The sequence below is a fragment of the Astatotilapia calliptera genome, chromosome 12, assembly GCF_900246225.1.
Source record: "Astatotilapia calliptera chromosome 12, fAstCal1.2, whole genome shotgun sequence".
In the NCBI taxonomy this organism is placed as follows: domain Eukaryota; kingdom Metazoa; phylum Chordata; class Actinopteri; order Cichliformes; family Cichlidae; genus Astatotilapia; species Astatotilapia calliptera.
The window spans coordinates 32,247,522-32,273,586 of record NC_039313.1 but is presented as its reverse complement, the minus strand read 5'-3'; the positions used below and the strand labels follow the sequence as shown (position 1 = coordinate 32,273,586).

The following is a 26,065-nucleotide window of genomic DNA, read 5'->3' as shown; positions in this document are numbered from 1 at the left end:
GCCTGTTTAAACACAAAAAAGGTGTGAAAGTCTTATGGACATTAAAATCACTTTCAGATTAGAAAACAAACATTTTCTGCAACATAAACTAAACATCTGTCAGTTTTTGTGAAATTGTAGCTCCATAAATATTCCTTGGACACAAGATCACATAAGACGAACAAGTTCAGCTCTAATGTTGGTGTTTTGTCCCTTGAAGAGCGAATATGAAGAGCAAACTAAGGGAATTAGATTTGATACAGACATAAATTTATTCAATTTAAGCTGTTAAAGATTTTGTGTTACAGTCTAGGCATAAAAACTGCAGTTATTTCATCAGACAATGGATGATGTTTGGATCAAAATCAGTACTCTTTGTTGCCATAAGAAACAAAACTGACACTCTTCTTTTTGTTTTTAGTTGTCTCATGGCCAAGTTATCCCTTATTAACAACTGTACACTTTTTTCTACATTTAACAAAGAAATTTGTATTAAGAGCTAAAGTTTAGCTTTAGTAGGGGCCTGATTGCTTTAAGTGACAGATGGAATCTGACTAAGGCAGCTGTAAACATCTGTTAGACTTCACTTCAGCTTCAGCTGCACAGATGCAGCCTGCTAGCAAAGCCTATGTTAGCTAATTAATTAGCTTTCCACCCTCTTTAAATATGGCTTCCAAGTCCAGAAAAGTCAAGAGACCAGTGGGTGATAAAACGGAGAGTCTATGCTGTTAACTAACACAAAATATTAACATAATTTAGGGTAAAACACCTTCACAGTTCAGATCTGTTCACATGTTTTGACCAAAGATTACTGGTGACTTTTAAGCTTTAAGCTGCTGGCTTTAAAACTGAAAAAACATGCTCAGTATCCTATAATTATATATAATTATATATAATTATATATAATTATATATAATTATATGTATATATATTTGTGTATTTCACACAGTTTTATATATGTTACGAAAATTAGTGAGTTTAGAACAAAGCTTTTTACAAAGGTAATTTGGTGTCGAATATTTTCATATACTGGAAAATGTTCAACGTATTCTAAGAAGAGGGAAAGTAGATTATTACAATTCTTTCTATTTCCCCCCTGAATCTACCTGGATTTTACCTGTTTCTGCAGCGCGCTGCTGTGACGCACGTCGCGTCCTCTCTCGGGTCAGCATCGGAAATATGTGCTGCTACACAGACAGGATGAGACCGGATCCAGTGTGCACAGCATACACCTGCAGTTACTTAGAAGCGGACACGACCCTTTCTCCTCCTCTCTCGTCCTTGAGATCAGCCGCTTTTTGAAGATTTTGTTGGGACCAAAGCCAAGAGAAAATCTGGGGACCTGAAACTCGCACTGGGAATATTTCCAGTCAGATTTCGGGATTTTTGAGTTCATGAGCGCTTTTGTACCTCCAACTTGCAACACAGCCAGTCATGAAAAAGTAAAAGAAGAAAGTGTGAGAAGACAGCTCCTCGATGAAAAAGAGCTGTATTGTTTTTCAGAATTGCGTTTTTACGCATATGCATCTCAAACCTGGAGTGAAACACAGGCTGTGAAATTACAGAAAATATTTGAAGATTCGTCTTTCTCTAACTGAAACACAGATTTCTACTAATGGTTGTCATGGGACACACCAGCGCGCGGATGTGAATAAAGATAAACTCACAGATTTACAGATTGGGTAACATCCAGCTTAAACGCGACTTTACTTTCCCGTCACCTCTGGTCACAAAACGGGACATTCTGAAGCGAAGGTGCCGTGGTTAACGCCATGAGACCATCCAAATACTAATGTGATGGGTAAGATTACCACTTAATGCACACATCGCCTGTTACGCGCGTTAATAAATCAAACACCATCTAGCCACGCATTTTCTTCCTCTTATCAGGTCTCCAAAAACACTTCCCACTGTGGGGGCATGAAAAAGTCATTTTAAATCAATTGTAGGGTCTTAGTTATTTTTTTTCCTCCAAATTTGTGGATAACTTTGTATTTTTATTTAGAACATAAGAATCTGCAAACGCAGCTCAGATGATGAACGGACGGAATGAAAGAGTGTTTAATGAAGAGAACCTGATGTGCGTTGAACCGCAGCTTGTACGCAAAATAATTCAATTCAATTCAGTTCAATTCAGTATTATTTATAGAGCACCAAATCACAACAGCATTCCCATAAAGGCGCTTTGTATGGTAAGGTAGACCCTACAATAATTATTCTAATGCTGGGTAATAATTGGATCATTAACTTCACTGTATTTACTGGATTATCTCCACATTGTAGGAACAGAAAGTCAGTCATTACTTATGTTTTATAAAAACATGTTAGATTCATGATCCTACTCAGTTTTTTTTTATGAAAAGATGAGAAATCAGATTCATTCATTTTGCCTCTGTTTTCCTAGTTGAAATCATACATTTAACTACAAATTTACTTCTTCTTTTTTTTCAAATAAGAAGCTCTAAACATTTCCTTGGTTGTTTAACAAAAGTTTTAATCGTCTGAATGTAATCTAATCAAATGGTTTAAAAATGGGTATATTTTCATAATTTTCTGGCTCAGACTCTATATGATGTTTGTGCATTTGAATCACACACTGTGATAGAATTTGAGTGGAAACTAACTGAAAGGGTTGAAGGAGAAAACCAGGTTTAATAGAACGGTCTCTTTATAACATAACTAGCACTGCATTAGTGCATTTTTCAGCACCTTTTCCACCTTCCTGCTCTCTTTAACACAAGCCAGTTACTCAACAAATTACGGCTCTGTCGAAGAAGCCACAGATGTTGGATAAACTGACAATAATTGTTATTATTGTAAATTTAACTTTTGCTTTTTGTTTTTTAATTGGTTCTGTCGACAGTAAGAAACATCTAAAAGAATCTGTTTTGACATACGAGTGAAACTTTCTGTTTTTCCTTTATCTGCTTCACAATGTGAATCTCCATCACCAATGAAGAGAAATGCAGTTTGGTGATAAAACATCAGCCTTCCCATTACAAATAAACTCGTGTAAAGAATTTTCTAAAATTAAGAAGTGCAGGAAAAAGGTTTTAGGATGTTATTGTGCTTTTCTAGAACATGTGCACAAAAATAGGTTGAAATATTTATATTTTTCTGGTTTTAAGAAAATTTCACTTCTGCAGCCCATTTCCTGGCAATAAATATTTATGAAAGCTGGGTTAATATATCAGATTTATTTTCATTTTTAAGTCTAATGAAGAAGATACGATGTGCTTAGTTGGAGTGAAGCACTCAGCAAGCACTGAAGGGTGGACTGATGGCTGTTGACCTTTGAGTGTGTGTTGTGTTTGGTCATTTGTGTATAATGCTGACTGGCTGTGTGGGTGTAAATGACTCTCCAGCCCTCAGGGGTGACAGGGTACCGTCACTATGGAAACCCAACGCAATAGCCAGTGATGAGTTGATCCTCAGCCTGCTGATGAGGGAGCTCATCAGCTCAGAGTGTGTTGTATAAAATTTCTGAGTGGCTTCAAGTTCAAATGTGTCCGACTTTGATTGTATCACAGCACGCTGACATACTGTCATCTTCAGCCTGGAGCCTTTACAGATTACAGATCATATGAAAATGATGCTGAGAGTGCAGATGGATTACGGTGACAAAATGCGTGTAGCATGAAAGTGTGGTCAAGTAGACCTATGGTAGTGCTTTTCTGTGATGTGTAAGTAACAGAGAGAGTTTAATTCATGTATTAGTATTTGGTTGCTATAAATTATGATCCATAGGGTTTTTAATTTTGGTTTAAATGGCCGTGACAGGCCTTTATCAGAAGAAACGTACATGTAGTGAATGTGTGTGTGAATGGGTGGATGACAGGTTGTGTAAAGCGCTTTGGGGTCCTTAGGGACTAGAAAAGCGCTATACAAATACAGGCCATTTACCATGTAAGTAGGTCAAACATAATGAATATTATATTATTCTATATTCGGTATATAATAATATTTATTATTTACTGGGAACTGCTCAACTTTTAGCTCCTTAAATTATTTTCATACCAAAAAGTGCTCTAAAAAGATCCATAAAGCAGACTTGTCACATCCTAGTTTTCTAAACCTAAGTTTGGACTCAACCTTGCATTTATTTATTTTTAATTCTAGAAAGTACCTTTGTATTTGTATGTTTCTCCTGTTTGTCCAGTATCATGCAATCTTACAGATCCACAGAACATTTATGACATCTGGTAGCTTCTAGGTGGATTACCTCCACTCTCTGATGATGAAGTGAAAACCTGTGGTTCTTCGAAAACCTGCATCAGGTTGGCTTTAAATATGGCACAATCCCTGTAGACACCCAAAGAAAATGACAAACATGGTGCACTAAAAGTACTTTTAGAAGTACATTTTCCCAAACACTCACATTTACTGAAATTTACTTGAGTAGGGTTAGGGGTTGGCACTTCTTCATGCAGTCATGTTCTATAGAGTCTTGCTAATGACCTACTAATTGTATTCAGGTGTGTTGCAACACTCTCAGGACACTGGCCCCTGAGGACTGGAGTTCGAGACTCCTGCGTATGCAAGCTGTATGCTAGCTTTTACCTGTGGTAAAAAAAGAATTGTACTTTTAATCCAATTGCCTGACAATTATAAGGCTTTTTGTGAGACACAAACAGCATGTTCACCAGTTTTGATGTGTTAAAGTCTAGCACTTTATTAATCTGTCGCCTAACACTTATGGTAAACATTCCAGTACTAGACTAGCATAATTTCCACTTTGTTGAGTACTCAAAGTACTTGCTGCAAAAAACAAAAAACTGCTGAGCAATGGACGATGATTAAAAACTCATATTCTGGTTCCACCAATGAGGAAGTTTTTTCTCCCTGATGAAGCTTTGGACAGTTTCAGGGAATTTGTATTGTATTAAGATTTTAGCTTTATGTTAGTTACATCTCCTTTCATGTTACTGTCTGCATCTGCCTGCTGGCATTTTAGTGTCTGTCATGATTTATTTTGTAAATCATCAAGAAAACTCAAAGTCATGATGCAACATTGGACTGACTGACTGCAGTCATTCAATTGCCTGCAAGGGGAACTTGTCAGATTTCCTTCTGCTGACGCATTAAATGGTTGACGAACATTTGCTAGTGTCTCAATAGTGTTTTAATTTTTCTTTCAGTTCACTAATACACATGTAATTCTGCTTTGGGACCATACATATATTAAATATGAATGAAAAGCAAATGATACAATGTAATGATGTAATGTTTCTGTTTTTCTCTTATATCGTTTGAAGGAGACAAACTAGATTAGGTGTAACCTTTTTCCAATTTCTAATCTGAAAACAGTTTAGTGCATGTTTGTGCGCCAATGGATGCTTTATTGTTTAATTCTCAGGTTGTTTTAAGTGCATTTAGCTGAATGCCTTCAAGTAACAGGCGCCAAATGTTTAATGGACAGTTAGCCTGTAAAATACTGACAAGTGAGGCTTGTTTAGATTTTTTTTAACCTTCACAACGTGTCTGAGAAGCCCAGTTGACCTGAACAGAAAGAAATTATACAATTTCTTTTAGTTTTGATGCATTCTCAATCATCCAGGAAAGTAAATCTACAAAAGTTGATTCTGTTCATCTGGACGTAGCGTTTTGTGGGAGAAATGTTTCGTCACTCATCCAAGTCACTTCTTCAGTCTCAGCTGACTGCAGGTTTCCCCAATCTTATAAACAGTAGATGTGCATGATGAATGAAACCAGCCCACTGAAGGAACAATGGGCTGGGAGGTCAGTTCCTTCATCATAATTATGCAAATTCTCATTCTCATTCCCACAAAACGCTACGTCCAGATGAACAGAATCAACTTTTGGAGAAATTTCTATTAGAAACGTATACATTTGTACACCTCCTGATTATTGTTTTTTATTAATCCAGACACGATGAAAGGTATGACTAAATGTCCACTTCAGAGTGTGACACAGTGGAACTCAACTTGACAATATCTCTTACGTGATTTCAATGCCAATGTGAAAACTCTGAGAAGAGCTGTTTCAGTGGGAAATCCAGATTAAAATGTCTCGAGGATGCTTGATTATGGTTTGCCATGTTAAACTGAGCTCTCCTTAAAGTCTGGATCAAGTGGGAAATGCATTTTCTTCCTTGGACCTCTCGATTGTTGGCTGGCTTTGCACTTGGCTTACTGTGACTACATTTTCTGACCAATTAGATTACTGACAAAAATGAAGTATTAGAATCAATAAGCAGTATTTTCTGTAATGGCTGCTGGCAAGAGTTCAAACATTTTAGAGCTTCACGGCAGAGCCATAAAGTATAGTTGTAAAAATGTAACAGCAACATCATTATCTTTCCTACAGCCTCCCCACCCACCATCTGCATCCCTTTTTCCTTATATATCATCATCATCTCTTTTAATTTTCCTTCCCCGTCACTATGCTCTCTCCCCCATAACATGATTTTCCTCATTACCTTCTTTTTCTCTGACCTTCTTCATCTTTGTGTATCCTTCACCCTGCTTCTTTCCCCTCCTCTCATTATCTTCTTTCCATCTGTTCTTTTGCACCTCCTGGCTGACCTGTCCCTCTCTCTCTTCTTCCTTCTCTTGCTCCATTTCCAACCCAATCTCTTCTCTAATAAGCGTTTCCTGCATAGAAACCCTCACTTTCTCCCAAAAGAGCTTTTGGGCAAAGCCAAAGGGAAACTGCCAGCGTTGTAATAAGTTTAGGTTTTTAAATGAGTTATTTTAATGAGGGTTTCAGTTACTCAACCATAACAAACATTCCTGTTTACAGAGAATTGAAAAAATCCACAGACTTCTATCAAATAACATAACAAAGACTCATTGCAGACTCATTACTCTTATGCTGGCTAATTGTCCTTACGCAGGTCAGTCACCAGCCAAATCCCAGTGTGAGTCAGGAAAACCCTGCTAATATTCCCTCGGTGGTCTCCTTCTCCCTTTTCCATTCTCTTCTGAGAAAAGTTTAAAATAATTTTAAACTTAAGACCTTCTCTCAATCTGGATTTTGATTGAGTTTCCTTTAAACCAATCATACATACGTTGCTTCCGTGTTTGACCATTTAACCAGGTTCAATCACTGATCTGGGTTTGCACCCCAAACCCAGATAAACTGCCAAAAATGGCTGTCCGGATGAATAGTTACTGGTTTCTCAGTCATGTGTGAAGTCCTTTAAACTACTCGAACCAAAAAATAAACTCTGACTCATTGCTTTGATTGCAGGGTGTTGATGGAGAGGATTTCGGATGTCAGCCGGGACAGTGGTCATCGCAGGAGGAATTTTGGCTACAGTCATCTTACTGACGATCGTCGCTGTGCTGTGTTTATGTAGGTTGCAGGTATGATTGTCTCACTGTTCATTACACATCTAAAGTTTAACAGAATGCAAAATGCACCTCAGCACCGTATTCATGAAAACAAGAAACTTGACAAATGTTCACACATGATGTGTGCAGTGCAAAAAGCTGGGAGTAATTTGCTGCCCCAGACAGTTTTCCTAATTATCAAAGTAGTCCAAGTGGAACATTTCTGTGTTTACTTTTGGCCAGACTGGATTTGTGTAACAATCTTGCTTTTCTTTTTAGAAATCTACAGCTGACATCCAAATAGTGCAACACAACCTGCCGAGACAGAGCATACACACTAATAACAAATAACCCATGTTGAAATAATCCTCAACTGTAAGACCTTTAAAACCGGATGGGACTTTTTCTGAGACTTTCAGAAACTCACATCCACATGTTTTCTTCTTGAGTGAGTCCTAGCAGTTAGCATGTAAGATTGCAACTGTAGTTTTAGGAGTGATGGATGCTTTTTGTAATCATCATCATCATCAACTTTATTTATAAAGCACTTTAAAACAACCACAGCTGACACAAAGTGCTGTACATTGGAACTGTAAAATAAAATTACATGAGATATAAATAAAACACAGATAAAAGAAGAGTGAAATCATTAATTAAATAACTACTTCAATTAAAAGAGAAACTAAGTCTCACTGAGGTTAAAAGCCAAAGAATAAAAGTGGGTTTTAAGACGTGATTTAAAAGTGGACAGTGAAGGGGCCTATCTAACATGCAGTGCAAATTATTCCATAATTTTGGAGCCACAATAGAGAAGGCCCTGTCCCCTATGAGATTCCTCCTGGATCTCGGTACCTCTGGGAGCAGCTGGTCAGCTGACCTGAGAGACCGACAGGGTATGTGGGGATGAAGAAGCTCAGAGGGGTAAGGCGGGGCAAGACTGTGAAGGCATTTAAAAACAAACATAAGAATTTTAAAATTAACTCTAAAACACACAGGCAGCCAGTGCAGAGAGGCTAGCACGGGGGTTATATGCTCTCTTTTTCGAGTTCCTGTTAGGAGTCGTGCAGCTGCATTTTGAACCAGCTGCAGATGTGAGAGCAATGACTGACTGACCCCCACATAAAGTGAGTTACAGTAGTCCAGGCGGGAAGAAATAAAAGCACGGATCACTGTTTCAAGGTGCTGCCTCGAAAGAAAAGATTTTACTCTTGCCAGTTGCCTTAAATGATAAAAACTGGACTTCACCACTGCTGTGATTTGGTTGTCCAATTTAAAATCACTGTCCAACTTAAAACCAAGGTCAGTAACAACAGATTTAAAATAGACTTCCAGGGATCCTAAAACAACAGTGGAGGACTCACAGGGACCACTGGGTCCAAACACCAACACTTCTGTTTTCTTTTCATTAAAATTTAAAAAGTTTAGAGCCAACCAAGTTTTAATGTCATCTAGACATGTCAAGAGAGGTTTTATGGAGATGCCATCCTTGTGTTTTAGTGGCAAATAAATTTGGCAGTCATCAGCATAACAATGAAATGAGATCCCATGCCTTCTACGGATAGAACCCAGAGGCAATAGATACAGTGAAAAGAGCAGTGGCCCTAAAATTGAGACCTGTGGGATGCCACATGACAGAGGAGCAGAAGACTGACAGAGAAAGTTCTATCTGACAAATAAGACCTAAACCAATTAAGTGCAGTGCCACCAATACCCACTACATCATGTAATCGAGAAATTAGAATATTGTGGTCTACGGTGTCAAAGGCAGCAGTTCGGTCAAGCAAGACAAGAACAACATGGTTACCAGAATCACATGCCAGAAGGATGTCATTAAAAACTCTTAATAATGCAGATTCTGTGCTGTGAAGGGTTTTAAAACCTGATTGCAAAACCTCAAAGATTCCATTTTCATCTAGAAAATCTTTCAGTTGACTAAAAACAATTTTCTCTAAAACCTTGGAGACTAAAGGCAGCTTGGAAATAGGCCTATAGTTTGCTAAAACTGTGTGATCAAGGCCAGGTTTCTTAAGCAGTGGCTGTACTACTGCATGTTTGAAATTTGCAGGAACCATACCAGAAGACAGACTGCTGTTAATAATGTCAAGGACATACTGTTGTATACTAGGAAAAAAATTCTTTAAAGAATTGTGGAGGGACAGGATCCCGTGGGGAACCTGTGGGCTTAATATGGCGAACCACATCCTCTAAAGTGGAGAGCGTCACAAGCTCAAACTGAGTGAAAACAGCAGCGCAAGGGACAGAGACAGAAGGGTCAGAGTCAGGAGCTGTGATAAGAGCCCTGGTGGTGACAACCTTTTCAATAAAAAAGTTCAGAAAATCATTGCAAATCTCAGGAAAAAACTTCCAAACAGACATTCAAAGGAGTATTAAGAACAGTGTCAATGGTCCTAAATAACACACGTGGGTTATGAGAGTTGGAAGAAATAATATTTGCAAAATATTCCCTTTTTGCCTCTTTAACAGTGTTCTGGTAGTGATGCCAGCAGTCTTTTAGAATTTGAAATGATACATGCAGTTTATCCTTTTTCCACCTCCGTTCTGCGCGATCACCTGCCAAATATCATTTGAAAGTGATGGTCTGCAAGTGCCTTTCATGCACACGCTCTCACAGAGACGCCAAGTATATGCTAGCTACTTCCTAGCTTTGAAAGCTCCTCAGCTGGCAGTTTGTTCTTCATCTTTGTGATTCTGTTTACACCTGATTTCTTCCATGTTACCAGTAGGTGGTCATAGATAGACGGTTCATTGCTTTCATGAAAATGTTAAGATTCAGACAAAGACATGCCAACTAGCTCACTACACTCGCTCGCTATCTTTCAAAGTTACACAAACCAGCTTGTTTTTCATGCCCTATATTTACTGTGGCTTATACTTATAGTTAACACGGATCCGATTGGTTGAAACATATGATTTGAAACTCTCCAAAAGTTGATTCTGTTCATCTGGACGTAGCGTTTTCTCCAGATGAACAGAATCAACTTTTGGAGATTTACTTACCTGGATGATTGAGAATGCATCAAGACATTTGTTTTGAAAGTGCTCGTTATTTTCTCCTTTGGTTAACCGTTTGTCTTTTAAAATGTTTGACTCTCACCTGGTCCAGTATTACTGCTGTAAGAGGGAGGAGTCTGAGAAGGGGGAAGAGGAGGAACCTGAGCTCGCCACCATGTCGCCGTCTCGCCCCCTGGCTTTGTCGGCTCCTCCTACGCCTCCGACGCCAGAGCAATACAGTGACGAGCCCGAGATGTACCCTCCCACTTTCCTCACTGAAGCCAACGGCCCCGTCAGCTACTCACCTCCGCCTCCGCCGCCACGCAGGTGCTATCGCTCGCATGCCTTCTGCCCTTCCTGTGCCCGCTGCTCACTACCCTTCTACTTGCAGCACCCAGAGAGGCTGTGCAATGGCGGTCGCAGGATCAGCTACAGGACTGTGCAGCAGCAGGACATGGAGTTGCCCATGGACTTGGCCAGCTTCTACCAGAAGCTGAACCTCATCCGCCAGGTCACCATGAAGGAAGTAGTCACCCACAGCGTCAGCACCGACGTTTAGGAAAGCAGCACCGCTGATTTAAACGATTCGATACACATTCAATTATTTCAGCACTTTGCTGTCAGTGTTAAACTGATAAATGGCTTTTAGACCAAACGTCAGGGCAGCGATGATGGAAATTCTGCAATGCTAAATGCATCATCGAAACACACGAAGGGACTAATTTCATAAACTGCTCCTTTTATTTGCTGAATAGCTAGGTAAGTAGCTACTTAACATATCTGCTGTCAAAGGATAAACAAGAATCGACAAAAATCAACACAGATTTCATTTGTTTAAATGCACCACACCAGTGCGAACAGAGGAGGTAAGATAAGTCTGGTTGTGTGGATATTAAAGCTAATGTCAGACCAAAACCAGCAAGTATTATGTGAGTGTATCAAAGCCTGCTCTCTCTGTCCCACAGAGCTCCACTGTTGTTCCTAAAATAGTTAGATATCTCACTGTTGACCTCGGTGACTTGTTCTTTCATTAGCATGAATGCAAACATTGTAGCATACATAGGCCTAGCCCCGCACACACTGTCCCGCTGTCACAAAAAACCACTGAAGCACCAAATGTAGATTAATCTGTCACTGAAAATAGTCCCCAGCTATTGGTCTGTTAAATCCAATGACTGAGGAAATAATCTTTTCAACAGAGAGTGTTTATTTGTATGTAAGCTGTTTTTCAACTCTTACACACTTAGTTTAACTTCAGGTAAGAGCTCATAACTGCACAGACACGGTCTCTTCCTTTGAAAGAGTGATCGGGTGTTGAGACCAAGCGCACGGAAAAGTTTTCACGCAGCGATTAAATAGATTCATGCCATAAGAGGCCATGTGTTCAAAAAAAATGTAATTTTTAACAAAAACATATGCGTCACACAGAGTTGAGATTGAGCACTGAAAATCAGAAACAAAAGACATGCTTTTACAAGCTGTAATCAGAACAGCGCAGTTTCATAAAAATCAAAAAGTCTACCCAGTTTTGGTTTGGGCTCATATTCAAGTGTATCTTCTTGTGCACCTGTGGACTGGTTTCATCCTGGCTTCTATTGTTTTTCATGCAGTGTATGCTGGATCTCCTTCACTGTGCGAAAATGTTGATCTTAAGAGTTCATTTTATTTTGGTGGTAAAAATTCCAGTGAGGCAAATTTGGTGAATGATCGTGTTGCTGTGGAGTTTTCAATGCACTCTGCACTCTGAGCGGACACATCACGGCACATAAAACCACACCACAGACCCTCTGACTGGTCTCCCTCAGACTCCCCATGTTGAATTCATGAACTCGTGATTAATAAACTGAGCAATTCTGCCTTTGAGCAGCTTCTTGGTCATCACCAAGTGCTGATCGCCTTCTTGTGAAATTTGGGTCGGTTTTAAACAAAAGATGTTTGACCTCTGCCAAAGTTTAAGGTCACAGTGTAAATACCCAAAATGAGATTTCCGTGACATGGTCTAAAAATCGCAGCTATTCGGACGTGCCTGAGGAGGTGATTATGAATGGGAGACTGGCTAGATTGATCACACCTTGTATAAAGAGACAGAATTTAAAAAAACAGAATGTGCAGAGGAGGAGAAGAGGATGACCACAGAAAATTCCTGGATGTAGTGAAGGAGGACATGCAGAGGGTGTGTGTGACAGAAGAGGATGCTGGGATATGGTGATGATAGAGGCAGATGAGCTGCTGTGGTGACTCCTAAAGGGAGTTTTTTGTTTGCCTTCCGACATCAGAGGCTGGAGAGCCAGGCTGTGATATGTCAGTATGTGACTGTTTCAGTATTAACAGAGAAAACTAACATTATTTTAAAGGGCTTTTCTGGAGCATTCAGTGATCCAGTGACTGTGAATTATGAGGGACAACATTTATATCCTGTTAAGACATCATGCTGTAGATAAACGCTGTTCTTCAACTTAGATATTAAGTATTTAATACCTAAAAGAGAAGGAATGAATTGTACATTCAGTATTTAAGGGGAAAAGATACAGATATATGTCAAATATTCTTGATGACAGAGCAGTAGATCCAAATTATATTTTACAAATTTTACATCCATAGAGAGAAACAACTCTACAGCTCCTGGACTCATTTCTTCTTCTTTCACAAAACAACACAGATGCTGACACATTTATCGGATCGGAAACTTTGTTTCGAGCAAACTTTCACTCTAGCAACATGTATGATAAAATAGTACGCTGCTAATCAAAAAGGTTTGTTCTCATAGGCTCACAGAGAGACTGGGTGTATTTGCCTGTCTGTCAAACAGTGCACAACCTGCAGTGCTGTGATCTGAAACATATATTTGGAAATCTTTCAGCAGAAGACTTTTACTATATGATGAAAACTTATGAGACTGTATATGCCTATATGTATATCTCCAGCTGCATTGCTGGAGTCTGATATTTTTTGGCCACCTTTTTTGAGCAAGAAGGTAAATCTAACCAAGAGCAAGAACAGACCACACAGTTATACAACCGGAACTTACCAGCCATGCCCTCAATCATACACTGCTTCACAATTCACTCTGAACGAGACCATGATTTAAAATAAACCTCATATTATATCAAATAAATAACGGCTTGAAACTAGTAATAGAAGCTATCAATTCAGGAAAGCACTGTTCTTCACAACCAGAGCAGTTGCTACATGATGGTCATTAAGAAATATGCAGGTTTACTTAGTTTAGTGCAGCATTACTGCAATAAAAAAACTTAAAACTGGCTGTTTGTACATTGACACAGCTAAACTGACTGCACAGTAGATCTGTTCAGTTTTTGGTAAACATTAGCAAATGATCCTTCACTTTTCTAACAAGCTTCAAGCCGGATGGATGGTAGAATCACAGCCATGAAGACAAGAACAGAGAGGCACATCATCCAACTCCTGCCCCCTTTTCATAGTGTGGTCTGTGCCAGCTGGTGCTGAAGCCACCATCTTTAGTCAGTGCATTTGGTTTGTTTCTCTCCTCTGCTCGCTGTTTCACTTTGTTTGTGTGAGGTGCTTTTAGTCCTTCAATTCACTGCATCAAAAAATAAATGAACATATATGTGCAGCATCTACACATCTTTCATTACCTCATACATGGATTATTATCTCTAAGTTTAATGTCCACAGAAAAACCATGTTCCATACATTATGTATCATATGGTCATCCCATGATTTCTCCATGCAGCCTCCAGAAAGCTGAACATGCTTAGAAAAGATGTCAAGAAAGGTTGTATTTTTATTTGGTCGTCCTAAGTAAAGCACTGTCCTCACAGCTCCTTCTGATCTGTGTGAGTTTGGGTCATGGATTGCTTCTGCTCATTGAGGAATGACACTATTCAGGGTAAGAGAACATATTTGTGCCACTTAAGGTGTTTTCCGAGATACAGCTGCAGGTTGCTCACTGTGATGACTGCAGAGTTTTTATCCACAGCAGTTCTTCATTTTTTTTTTATTTTTTATTTTTTTAGAAAAGATTGAAACTGTTGCTTTGGTTTTTTGTCTGCTTGATGTGTTTCAATTATCCTGTCAGTGCAGCAGATGAGGCGTTTGGGTCTGTCAAACTGGCCAGCAGGAGGCGTCAGTCACCTCTGCAGCCAAACCTTTGTTTACTGTAGCCGCTCTGTGTGTCAAGTTCATTTACTGTGTTAATAAAATGATGCAAAACTTTGGGGTGTCGGTGTAATTCCCTCCAGAAAAGGACCAAAGCAAAATGTGCATTATTTCATTGACTTGTCTACATCCAAAACAGCTTCAGAGAGGAGAGGGGGGTCTTGGAGAAGAATAAACACAACGTCCTCAGCACCACTTTCACACTTTACGTTACTCTGTATGAACAAAATAACTACACTTACTCACATATTGTAGTTACAGTATATTAGCCCAGCTAAATTACAGACCATAGACTCAGTTTTAGGACTCTGAACTAGACTAAATTAGAATATGCCGCTCCGTCTGCTACAAATGAAACTCTTACACTTTCATGTCATTTAAATTGCAGTTTGCTTTGAGCCCTTGGTCCCAGATTTCTGTGCTGTTTTAGTGTTTGCATTTCTTATTCTTGAAGTTGTTGAGCTTGTGGTTCCTGTTTGCCTTTGTTGTTATTTTTTTACAAGATGTTTGGGTTGTGTGATATTATCTTATTTCTGTGGTCTCTGTGTTGATTTTGTTATGACAGTCTCCCTGTTTATGCCTCTCTTTGTCTCATCTTCATGCTCAGGCTTAGCTGTTTACTTCCTTACTTTTTACTTCCTGTTTTATTTTTTAAGGTTAGTTTTCTTTCGTGTCTTACATTAATTTTACATTCTGCCCTGATTGTCTTCACCTATGCTCATTTCTTTTCATCTTTGTCTCTTTGTTCTTCTGTCACGTCCCAATCAGCTCTCAGTGTAAATGTAGCCCTGTTTTCCCTTTTCCTTTGTGATAAGGCATCTGATAGACGGCTCATTTTTGCTTACTGCATGTGGTTTTCTCTCATTTGCTCCTTCGTATAGCTGAACTTTAGTTTATGGTTTGGATCTTTAGCATTTTGCTAAGTAGACCAAAGATCATGGCCTTTGTTTTTATTTTGACAGCATACTGTATTTGGGTCGTCTATACTGCACAGCCTTGACACATATCTTTGACACCTGCTGTCAAATCCATAAGTATTTGAGATAATAACCCTCAGCCGCTACAGTGTAGTGGCCTATAGACCTGGTCCCTGTACTACGAAGCAAGTTCACATACCCAGGATATCTGGATTCACTTAACCTAACAATCAGGCTAAGCAGTCAAGGTGGATATCATCTTAAAGTTGCTGCAGTTAAAAAGCTCGTAGTTGGATCTCGGGATCGAGCTGACGGTCCGCCGCGAGGCGAGCTACCGTCTGTCCCAGCCCCTGCCTCTCGGCGCCCCCTCGATGCTCTTAGTTGAGTGTCCCGCGGGGTCCGAACCGTTTACTTTGAAAAAATTAGAGTGTTCAAAGCAGGCCCGGTCGCCTGAATACCGCAGCTAGGAATAATGGAATAGGACTCCGGTTCTATTTTGTGGGTTTTCTCTCTGAACTGGGGCCATGATTAATAAGATGAGTGAGTTCACGTGACCTGGAAACTTGGAAACATGACGAGAACTCAACACACAACCTGACACTGGACAAAGGAAGACATAGGACTTAAATACACACAGGAGGTGATATGGGGAAGTGGAAACACCTGGAGAATTAGCTGCGTAAATATAAGTAAATGAGACTTAAACATAAACAATCAGAATCAGAATCAGAATACTTTATTGATCCCTGGGGGAAATTATTTTTTGTTACAGTGCTCCATTTTAAACCAACATTAAGACAAGACAGACAATACGCTAACTAAGAATAGTACAATATATACATATATATACATACATACATACATAAGTCACTCATAAATAAATAGTTGGAAAAGAAACATGTGTAGTTGTAGCAGCAAACAGTGTGTTAAGTGGATGCGTTGTACAGGGAGATGGCCACAGGCAGGAATGATTTCCTGTGTCGTTCAGTGGTGCTTTTCGGTAATCTCAGTCTCTCACTGAACGAGCTCCTGTGACTGACCAACATGTCATGGAGTGGGTGGGAGGTGTTATCCAACATTGTCTTTATCTTGGACAGCATCCGCCTCTCCGACACCACCTTGAGGGAGTCCAGCTCCATCCCCACAACATTGCTGGCCTTACGGATCAGTTTATTAAGTCTGTTGGCATCTGCGACCCTCAGCCTGCTCCCCCAGCATGCAACAGCATAGAGGATCGCACTGGCCACAACAGACTCATAGAAAATCCTCAGCATTTTCTGGCAGATGTTGAAGGACCTCAGTCGCCTCAAAAAATAGAGACGACTCTGGCCCTTCCTGTAAAGTGCTGTGGTGTTTTTAGCCCAGTCCAGTTTATTGTCAATGTGTACTCCAAGGTATTTATAGTCCTCCACAATGTCAACACTGACCCCCTGGATTGAAACAGGGGTCAAGTGTTTCCTGGTCTTCCTGAAGTCCACGATCAGTTCCTTGGTCTTTGCCACGTTGAGCTGCAGATGATTCTGCTCACACCACGTGACAAAGGAGTCGACCACAGCCCGGTACTCTGTCTCATCATCCCTGCTGATGCATCCAACCACCGCAGAGTCATCAGAAAACTTCTGAAGATGGCAGGTCTCTGTGCAGTGGCTGAAGTCTGTGGTGTAGAGGGTGAAGAGGAAGGGGGAGAGGACAGTCCCCTGTGGTGCCCCTGTGTTGCTAATCACCTTGTCAGACACACACTGTGGGAGACGTACATATTGTGGTCTTCCTGTCAGGTAATCAACAATCCAGGACACCAGAGAAGCATCCACCTGCATCGCTGCTAACTTATCACCCAGGAGGGTCGGCCTGATGGTGTTGAAAGCACTGGAAAAGTCAAAAAACATGACCCTCACAGTGCTCGCCGGCTGGTCCAGATGGGTGTAGACACGATTGAGCAGGTAGATGATGGCGTCCTCAGTTCCGAGACGAGGCTGATAAGCGAACTGAAGGGGATCCAGGTGTGGTCTTACTATGGGTCGCAGCTGGTCCAGGATGAGCCTTTCCAGGGTCTTCATGATGTGGGAGGTCAGTGCCACGGGCCTGTAATCCTGGGGGCCACTGGGACGTGGCGTCTTTGGTACAGGGACGAGGCATGATGTCTTCCACATCACCGGGACCCTCTGCAGACTCAGACTCAGCATAAACAGTTTATGAAAGACTCCACACAGCTGGGGGGCACAGGTCTTGAGGACAAGGGGACTCACTCCGTCTGGTCCAGCAGACTTGCCTGAGTGAAGTCTCCTCATTTGCATCTCAACCTGGTATTGAGTGAAGGTGATGGGTGGGGGAGGGGTGTCAGGAATCTCACAGGAGGCAACATGTGAAGAGAGAGGCTGGCACAGTGGTGTGGCTCTGGATTCCAGGCTGACTGCAGGTGAGGTTGTGGGGGTGGGAGCAGACACTGTGGTGTCGAATCTATTGAAAAACAGATTCAACTCATTGGCTCTATTCTCACCTCCCTCAGCTCCCCTGCTGTTGGTTGGCCTGAATCCAGTGATGGTCTTCATGCCCCTCCACACCTCTCTCATGCTGTTCTGCTGGAGTTTCCACTCCAGCTTCCTCCTGTAATTGTCCTTAGCCTCTCTGATCTTGTCCTTTAGTAACACCTGGATCTTCCTCACCTCCTCTTTGTTGCCCCCTCTGAAAGCCCTCTTCTTGTTGTTGAGGAGGGCTTTGATGTCCTTAGTCACCCACGGCTTGTTATTTGGGTAACAATGAACAGTCTGAGCTGGAACAATGGAGTCGGTGCAGAAAGTTATGTAGTCTGTGATACACTCAGTAAGCCCATTGATGTCCTCGGCGTGAGGCTCACAGAGTGTTTCCCAGTCGGTCACCTCGAAACAGCCCTGTAGTTCTGCTAAGGCCTCCTCTGACCACCTCCTGACAGTCCTGGTGGTCACAGGTTCCCTCCTCACAATTGGCACATAGCGGGGGGTGAGGTGAATCAGGTTATGATCTGACCTACCAAGTGGGGGGAGGGAGGAGGAGCTGTATGCATCCTTGACGTTAGCATACAGTAAGTCTAAAGTTTTCTCTCCCCTGGTGGGACAGTCCACATATTGTTTGAATGTTGGTAGTGTATTGTCCAGTGATACATGGTTGAAGTCACCCGAGATCACAATAAAGGCACTCGGGTGCTGAGTCTGTAGCCGAGCTATGGCAGAGTGGATAGTGTCACATGCAGCTGTGGGGTTAGCAGAGGGGGGAACATAAACAGCCACCAAGATGACGTGAGAGAATTCCCTGGGTAAATAATACGGCCTGAGTCCAACAGCACACAGTTCAGTGTCCGGGCAGCAAATCCTTTCTTTGATTGTTATGTTGGCAGGGTTACACCACCGGTTGTTAACTAAAACAGCAAGCCCACCTCCTTTCCGCTTACCGCTAGCGATGAATGAATGAATGAATATCAAAGTATAAGAAAACTCCAAACCCTGGGTCAATTGACCCAGAACCGTGCCATAATATTTGAATATTAATGTGTAAGTTCACAGATTTATCAGTATCACATCATTAAGACACAGGATAATCTGATTGATTATAATTCTTATTACATTAAATGAGAGTTTAGATATATATGTGTGAGGCACAGCTGTCGTGGTGGTGTTTAACGATCTGAGAGAAATAACTAAATAAATAGAATTTAAATGCAGGCTTAATCTGCATGCAAACATGATATGAAGTAAACAAGTAAAAACAGGTGGGAGTCAAGGACAAGGAGACGTGTGCCACAGTGCAGTTCATTCATTCCCAGTTCACATCTTGCTATGATATAGTAACGCAAACAAGCCCAGTAAAGCCTTTCTTTTCAGTTTCAAGTCTTCTGTCATAGCCATCTAAAGATATTAACTCTTCCTAAGATGAAGAAGATTATTTTGGCTGCTCCTGTATTCACAAAAGATGATTTGCAGACTATTCTTTGTGGAAGTTGCCCTTCGTGACACAATTTTATTGGAGATTATGTATCGGAATTTCAGGAGCGGGATCACACCTCCAAACACACTCCTTCCGGTTGTCATCTGTATAGGTTCCCCCAGTTCTGCAAGCTGTTCATTCTCGTTTACGTGCTCCACTGTCCCTCCCTCCTTGTTCTCAATTCTTTAACTTCTTCCTTTCTATTTAGTGCATGGGGATCTGTCAGGCCCACGAGCCATCGCCAGTCCCCTTCCGGCCTTTCCCAAAGCGCAGCTCAATTCATGTCAAAGCATTCACTTTTACCTACTAGAACGCTGTCAAACCTAAAATGAAGACGTGGGCCCAGCTAGTGAACAGGAGTTTGGGTCTCCTCCTGAGTTTTAACAGGCACTTGTTAGGTAAATGTGTAAAGCACTACACTACGGGACCAACAGACTAACCTTTCTTAAAGATGTGCGATTGCCCCAGTCTAACTGAGGCTTTGGAGATATTGGCTAACAACAAACTACCATCCTCTGAACTGGCACAATAACTAAAAGTAGCCAGTCCCAGTTGTGTTTTAAGAAAAAGAAATCTTCAAGTCAGACAAGTCTTGTTGTGACTATGTGTTAAAATGTTCCTACAGATTTCTTTCTACAGTTTGTTACTCAAATTAAAAACTCAAAAACTAATGTGGTATCCATTCCTGTAAAGAAAAATATCAAAAAAGTGCAAAAGTTAAACATGAGAGAGGCGAAATGTTTGAACTGTTATTTAATTGAAATACATGTCAGTACCATTAGGTTTTCAGTTTATTATCAACAGTACACAAACTCCATATTTAGTTTTGTACAAAGAGGTATCGGCAATATAAAAACACAGTACACATTAGTTAGACATACACGTACACGTCTTCTGAATACATTTCACCCATACTTCAAGTTTCAGGGATCTCTCTGTCTGTGTTCGGATCAACTCTCTCCTCCTCTGTCGCGCACACAGACCAGAGCTGGTATCAGTTGACCTGATGAATAACCATAGACTGGCATCAGGAGCGTCACGCTAAATGAAAATGTTCTATCACTAATAAATATGCTTCCATATCCTGCAGGCACGCCGGTGTGGCGTCAAAAGGCAGGAGACGGAATGGAAATATAAGCTATATATATATTTATATATATTTAAATTTTTTTTTACTTCCTGTTTGGCCATACCAGACGCTAAAACTGAAACACATTTAAATAATATTTCATAAACAGTATCTGTTTTAAATATTCTACTCATGCAATATCTTCAGTTGAGAAATAATTTAATAGAGCTCTTCCTTGCAGCGATAACAGGAGCATGCTGCTAACTGGTGATAGAGGTTTGTGAGACCGCTTTACTGTTGACTCCGTTGTGTCTCCAACTCCGCATGTTGTTTAGCGCAAATTTTCTAAAGGAACTGAAATGATGGACCCATAAATATTCAGTAACAACTGGTACAACAGGGTCTGCAGGGTTAAATATAAAGAAAATAAGAAGAAATATGATAATAAGGGAGAGGCATGCTCTGCTTTATTTTCCCCGAGGGGCTGATAAATGATAAATGAGCCAAAAAACGGCGCTTCCTTGGTTCACTACTAGAGGCTGGGTCAAAAAGTGAGTGAGCTCAGGAGCAAATTTAGAGGGCACAACGCTCTGACTGTGAGAACAGAGGCTCCACTCACCTGCTGTTTGTACCTGCTGTTACTGAGATGCTGCCACAAGGGTCTTTATAAGATACGTGAGGATTATTTTGAAATATTACTCATGCAAAGCTACTCTGGTAGAATCTAAAAATACAAATATTGACTGGAAAAGAGCAGAAAGGAACTATTTAATATTTGATCATGCATTGTGTCGGAAATCCTCTCAAAACAAGAAGAAACTAAAATCTTTTTGTAGCATCGAAGCAGAAAAAAGAGACGTTTGTTTACTCGTCCTCATTAATTTCAAAGTGCCTCCCAAAGTGCACATTTCTTTTGTCTAATTTTGTGTGAGAACACTGCAGCTGATGTTGTAACATCAACAGGAACTGACAGGACTTCATTTGAGATCATTTAAACTGACCCATCTAAATCCAAGTTATCTGAGGAACTTCGTCTTTTTAAAAAAGGCAGACTGACATTTATCTTTCCCTCATTATTCACAGTAACTGCTGTACAGCTGAATGTATTTCCTCATGCCGGAGTTGAGAGTCAGGGTGGAGAGAGGCTGCGGCGTCCTCGACTAGGAGGCTGGAGGTCGAACAGCGCGGCAGGAGTGGCAGCAGGCCTTGCTGTAGTACCAGTGGCTACACAGGTTGACCTTAAGAGCTAGCAGGCAGTTGGTGGAGGGCCGATCCTGACAGCTCTCATCTGGGAAACAGTCAGACTCACAATTAGTCCTGGAGGCAACTTTCAAACAGCTGTGGAGATTATACTCCACTCTGAGCTGTCTATCTTTCTTCAATACTGCCTCTGCCAAAACTGGCAGACATGAGTAAAAAAAAGGCAGCTGGCAGTTCACTTATAACGCCTGCAAGACTCATTAGGAACAGTGGTTAGGAGGGAAGTAGCAGATTCTCTTTGTTGTTACCTGGAGGCTCAGTGGGGCACGGCTGCAGAGTGCAGGTCTGTTTGGCCACTGGTTTGGTGAGGGGGTCACAACCTCGGACCAGCTCCCTGCCCTGGTAACACTTCACGTCCCTCATCCTCACACCGATGCCACATGTCTTGGTGCACTGAAGGCACATGAAGCCAGAAACACAGTCATTAAACACATCTGTTTTGCTGTTATCCTAATTTATCTTCATTTTGAGAGTTTATTTCACACTCGAAGACTTTCTGTGGACCCACCTCAGACCAGGGGGTGGTGTACCATTTGAAGCATGGCCTCTCGAAGCAGGTGTTCTCTTCTTCAGGCTTCTCGTTCCCCACACATGCCTCCTCATCGAAGATCTGGAACTTTCCTCCGCTGATGCCGACGCATTGAACGATCCTCCGTTTCACACCACGACCACAGGTTGTGTTGCACTGCAGTTAAAGGTAAAATCTTTGTAGCATTGTCAACATTAAAAAGGGACTTTGTGCATTTAAAGTTTCTTCATAAAGCTCTGCAAATATTTCATAAAAAATTATATCCTTAGTTTATTTGTCTTGGGGTTTTTTTGTTAATAAACAGTCTGAAAAATGCAAAAGTTGCAGTGCAAGTTGGGCCTTTTATTTTATAGAGGAAATGTTCACCCTGTGAATATATTCAGAACCTAACAGATCTTCCCTGCATATTCATGAAAATGATAACACTATCTCCAAACATGCTCCTTTCCTTTTTGTTTGAACTGTTACCACTGTGTGAAATATTAAATGCTGTTAGATTATTTTAAGAAATCCCATGCTTGTAACAATTCTTTAGCTATTCAGTGACAGGAGAGGAAAGTCTTTCAGAGAACAACAATTAAAGAGTCTTTGGGTGAGCACTGACTGTTTAGGGTGTTGGATAAAAATGTCCCAACATTTGCTGTCTTCTTTATGATTACCCTCTGTTGATATCCTGAATGTGGTCTGTAACTGAGTTGGTACATGTGACTGATACATGTCAAAGTAACATCCACCTGAATGGCAGGAAACCAATAACCTTGTCTGGCTGCCTTCCCTTCTGCACTCACACATACACTTAATGTAAATATCAATCCATTCTCTTCCGCTTATCCTTTTCAGGGTCGTGGGGAGGTTGGACCTTATTCCAGCTGTCTTAAGGCGAGAGGCGCAGTACACCCTGGACAGGTCGCCAGTCTGCCGCAGGGCTAACACATAGAGACAGATAACCATTCGCATTCACATTCACACCTATGGGCGATTTAGAGTTCCCAATTAACCTATAGCCACTACTGCATGTCTTTGGACATCTTTAGTGTGTGATTAAGGTTGTCTGATTAAATCTGATTAAGGTGACAGACCTGGTCACCCTAATCCAAACTAAAACTAAACTAAAACCTAACCCTTACAGGCTGCTCTACAAGAGGTAATGATGAGAAAGTTCCATATGCAGCTTTTCAAATGAGTTAGTATTGAAATATAAGATGGCCTGTAAACAAGGTTTCCAAACAGGGAGACCAAAACCCTAAGCTACTGCAGAGGTGACAGGTTCATATCCATTCCTATATTTTTAAAGGAACAACGCAGGGGGCATCCGGAATTGAACCAGAGACCTCGTGATGTGCAGTCAAATACGCTTCCACTGAGCTACTGCCCATGTCTGACATTTTCCAACAGAAAGCAAATGCAGCACGCATAAGGCAGGGATTATAATCTGTTGCAGACATATGCAGGCATCACGGGTGAGGAGTCTCTCTGAGTACACTCAAGTCTGCTCAAAACCACCTGAAGGGCAGATGGATAGCATGTGCACTGACAAATAGTGTCTCAGTGGACAAATATGAACTATCACAAAAAAAATGTGCAGGCAAGCTAACATCTGCACATATCCAAGTCACTCAGACCCAAGCAGACCCAAGCAGACCCTAGCATGCTCACCGAACTGTATGCTCTAATACATGTTAAAACCAGATCCTTAGATCAAGGCTGTTACTGGTAGGTTTAGAATGTAGTAACATTTCTTTAGCAAAAGTTTAAAACTAGAGCGAATTAGAATAAAGCCTTAAATGCATTTAGGTTTATAAAGGAACTATATCTAAGTGTTTTCATGGGATTAGTCAGTATCCATCCAGAGGAAACAGCTGCATGATCTTTACTCATAAACTAGTTAGAATCCTCTTGTAAAGCATAAATTTCTTTCCCCTTCCATAACTCTAGGCACTGGGATTTGAACAAGAGACCTCTTAAAGTGCAATCAAATGGGCTCCCACTGAGCTATAACTCCAGGTCCCCCCAAACACGTGTGTCATGCTTTTCTGTGATTACAAAAATCACTTAAAATGTGTGTCAGGTCTGCTCGTAGTAACATCTTAATTCAGACAGTGTGTATCCGGGCCTCACCCTCTCCCAGTCTTGACTCAGCCAGTGCGGAGCGCAGTCTCTGTCTCCACAGGGGTGAATGGCTAAGGGCTTGTTCTCTGCTGAGCACTGGTTCTCGGGAACCACGCGACCCTCCGGAGCCTTACAGTACACATGACGCACCATCTTCCCCTGGCCGCACGACCCCGAGCACTGCAACAAACAAAGGTCACGCCCGATGAGTCATTATCAAGCGGGAGCAATTGAGTTCTAATCACAGTTATCTGCAGCCAAGCTTTGTCGCACACAGCGTGAAGTCATTTCAGGTCACCTCACATCATGGAAAATAAAAGATCAGCATGTGAGGCCATGTTTAGGCAGATGTTAAATAACAACACATGTCACCAGAGTTTAATATTTACTGCAGTTAAAGTAGTTCATCAACAACACAACAGCAAAACCTCACTATGCTGCGCACACTGAGTTTATTATTAAAAACTATATTTGTTGGTCGTGCTGCGATTAAACTTTTAGACCAGGCGTGTGTAGCTCAATAAGAAAGTTTTGTAGCAGCATAGCTTTATCCACGTCATTTACATTTACGAGACAGGCGTAATTTCAAACCAATTTCCTTCCAGTACAGAATAAACTTGTAAATCTGAAGACATCAGAAATGAAAAGTTACATCTGGTTACATCTGTTCTCAGTTGGCAAATTTATGAAAACAAAGATAAACTTTTTTGGCCTTGAGTTGTGAATTGTGATTTTTGTGTGTCAAAGTGACAGCTCTTTAGTTTTCTGTGTTTTTCCAAGTCGGAGGCTGCGGTTGTAAATTAGTCCTGTGATTTTCCAGACTTTCACTTTGAATGGAACATCGGCAACTACACCTCGTGTCCGTAACACAATAAAAGCAATAAATTCACACCGTGGCACTTAAAAGACGGCTGGGACAGACGAGCTGTTTTTCCAACAACCATGAAAATGATGGAGGAATGTTAGACGCAGGAAAAAGAATTTAAAATAAAAGAAATAGAACGTTTAACTTAGACACGGATTGTAACATTAAAACATAAATTAAGTGTCTTTCCTTTTTTTCACTGTCTGAGATTCCAGCAGGGACGAGAGATAAAATATGCAGATATGGTAAGATTTTAACTCCTCATCACTCATGTTCACTGACACGCAGGTTTGTGTAAAGTAAAAACACTCACGGGTCCCCACTCGGACACAGTCCAGTGGCGTTCGCAGGGAGGACCGGTGCAGTTTTTGACGTTCGGCGGTTTGGTCAACGGGTCACATGGTCTGGTCTCATCAGAGCAGCGCACATCGCGGGTTACCTGAGCTTTGCGGCCACATTTAGCAGGACACTGCAATGAGGAAAGAGTCGTTGTCATGAAGAAAATGAAGCACGTTGATTGGTAGAAATGCATTAATTACATTATATTCTTTATTGTTTATCTTTGCTTTGAATAAATATCTTGAAAAGACAGAAGAAAATTATTTCAGAATCAGTAGGAACTTTTATGGGTGGCCTAGGCATCACTTTTAAAGCTTTTTCCTCAAAAATGCACAAAACCACCCCAAAAACATGTTTATTACATTTTCCTAACAGCACCGTTTACTGTTCGTATGTAATGTAAAAGAATGAATGAATGACTGTGGTCATGTCTGCATTGATCCACAAAGAAAAAAAAACATCAGCATGCGTACCCGACATTTCTGTCATTCTCTCTCTGTGTCATACAACCTCTAACAATCTAACAGAGTCACATTTAGGGTTTTTGGTGTCTGTTAAGTGTTTCTGGAGAATCCATCAGTGACCACAATCTGA

At 41.0% G+C, this 26,065-nt stretch overlaps 2 protein-coding genes across 2 annotated transcripts in view; one reads left to right on the top strand and one right to left on the bottom strand.

Annotated features, from left to right (window-relative positions):
• The first annotated feature begins 1,200 nt into the window (after window positions 1-1,200).
• fam163b (family with sequence similarity 163 member B) lies at window positions 1,201-12,416 on the top strand. The gene is made up of 3 exons (XM_026187653.1): window positions 1,201-1,780; window positions 7,192-7,307; window positions 10,399-12,416. The coding sequence occupies exons 2-3, from the start codon at window positions 7,215-7,217 to the stop codon at window positions 10,843-10,845; spliced, it is 540 nt and encodes a 179-aa protein (XP_026043438.1). The 5' UTR covers window positions 1,201-1,780; window positions 7,192-7,214; the 3' UTR covers window positions 10,846-12,416.
• A 7,622-nt stretch (window positions 12,417-20,038) lies between these two features.
• The window catches only part of ttc16 (tetratricopeptide repeat domain 16), a 43,283-nt gene continuing 37,256 nt past the window's right edge, over window positions 20,039-26,065 (bottom strand). Inside the window, exons 15-19 of the mRNA XM_026188583.1 lie at window positions 25,446-25,601; window positions 24,277-24,447; window positions 22,138-22,314; window positions 21,878-22,022; window positions 20,039-21,657 (exon numbers count right to left, since the gene is read on the bottom strand). Coding sequence (XP_026044368.1) covers window positions 21,530-21,657; window positions 21,878-22,022; window positions 22,138-22,314; window positions 24,277-24,447; window positions 25,446-25,601 — 777 coding nt within the window. The 3' untranslated portion in view covers window positions 20,039-21,529. The remainder of the gene's footprint in view (window positions 21,658-21,877; window positions 22,023-22,137; window positions 22,315-24,276; window positions 24,448-25,445; window positions 25,602-26,065) is intronic.

What these genes read in the sequence shown, in the direction of transcription:
- fam163b (XM_026187653.1), top strand. Translation starts at nt 7,215, where the DNA reads ATGTCAGCCGGGACAGTGGTCATCGCAGGAGGAATTTTGGCTACAGTC. An exon ending in TGTGTTTATGTAGGTTGCAG is followed by an intron (nt 7,308 to 10,398) that starts GTATGATTGTCT and finishes CACCTGGTCCAG; the next exon opens with TATTACTGCTGTAAGAGGGA.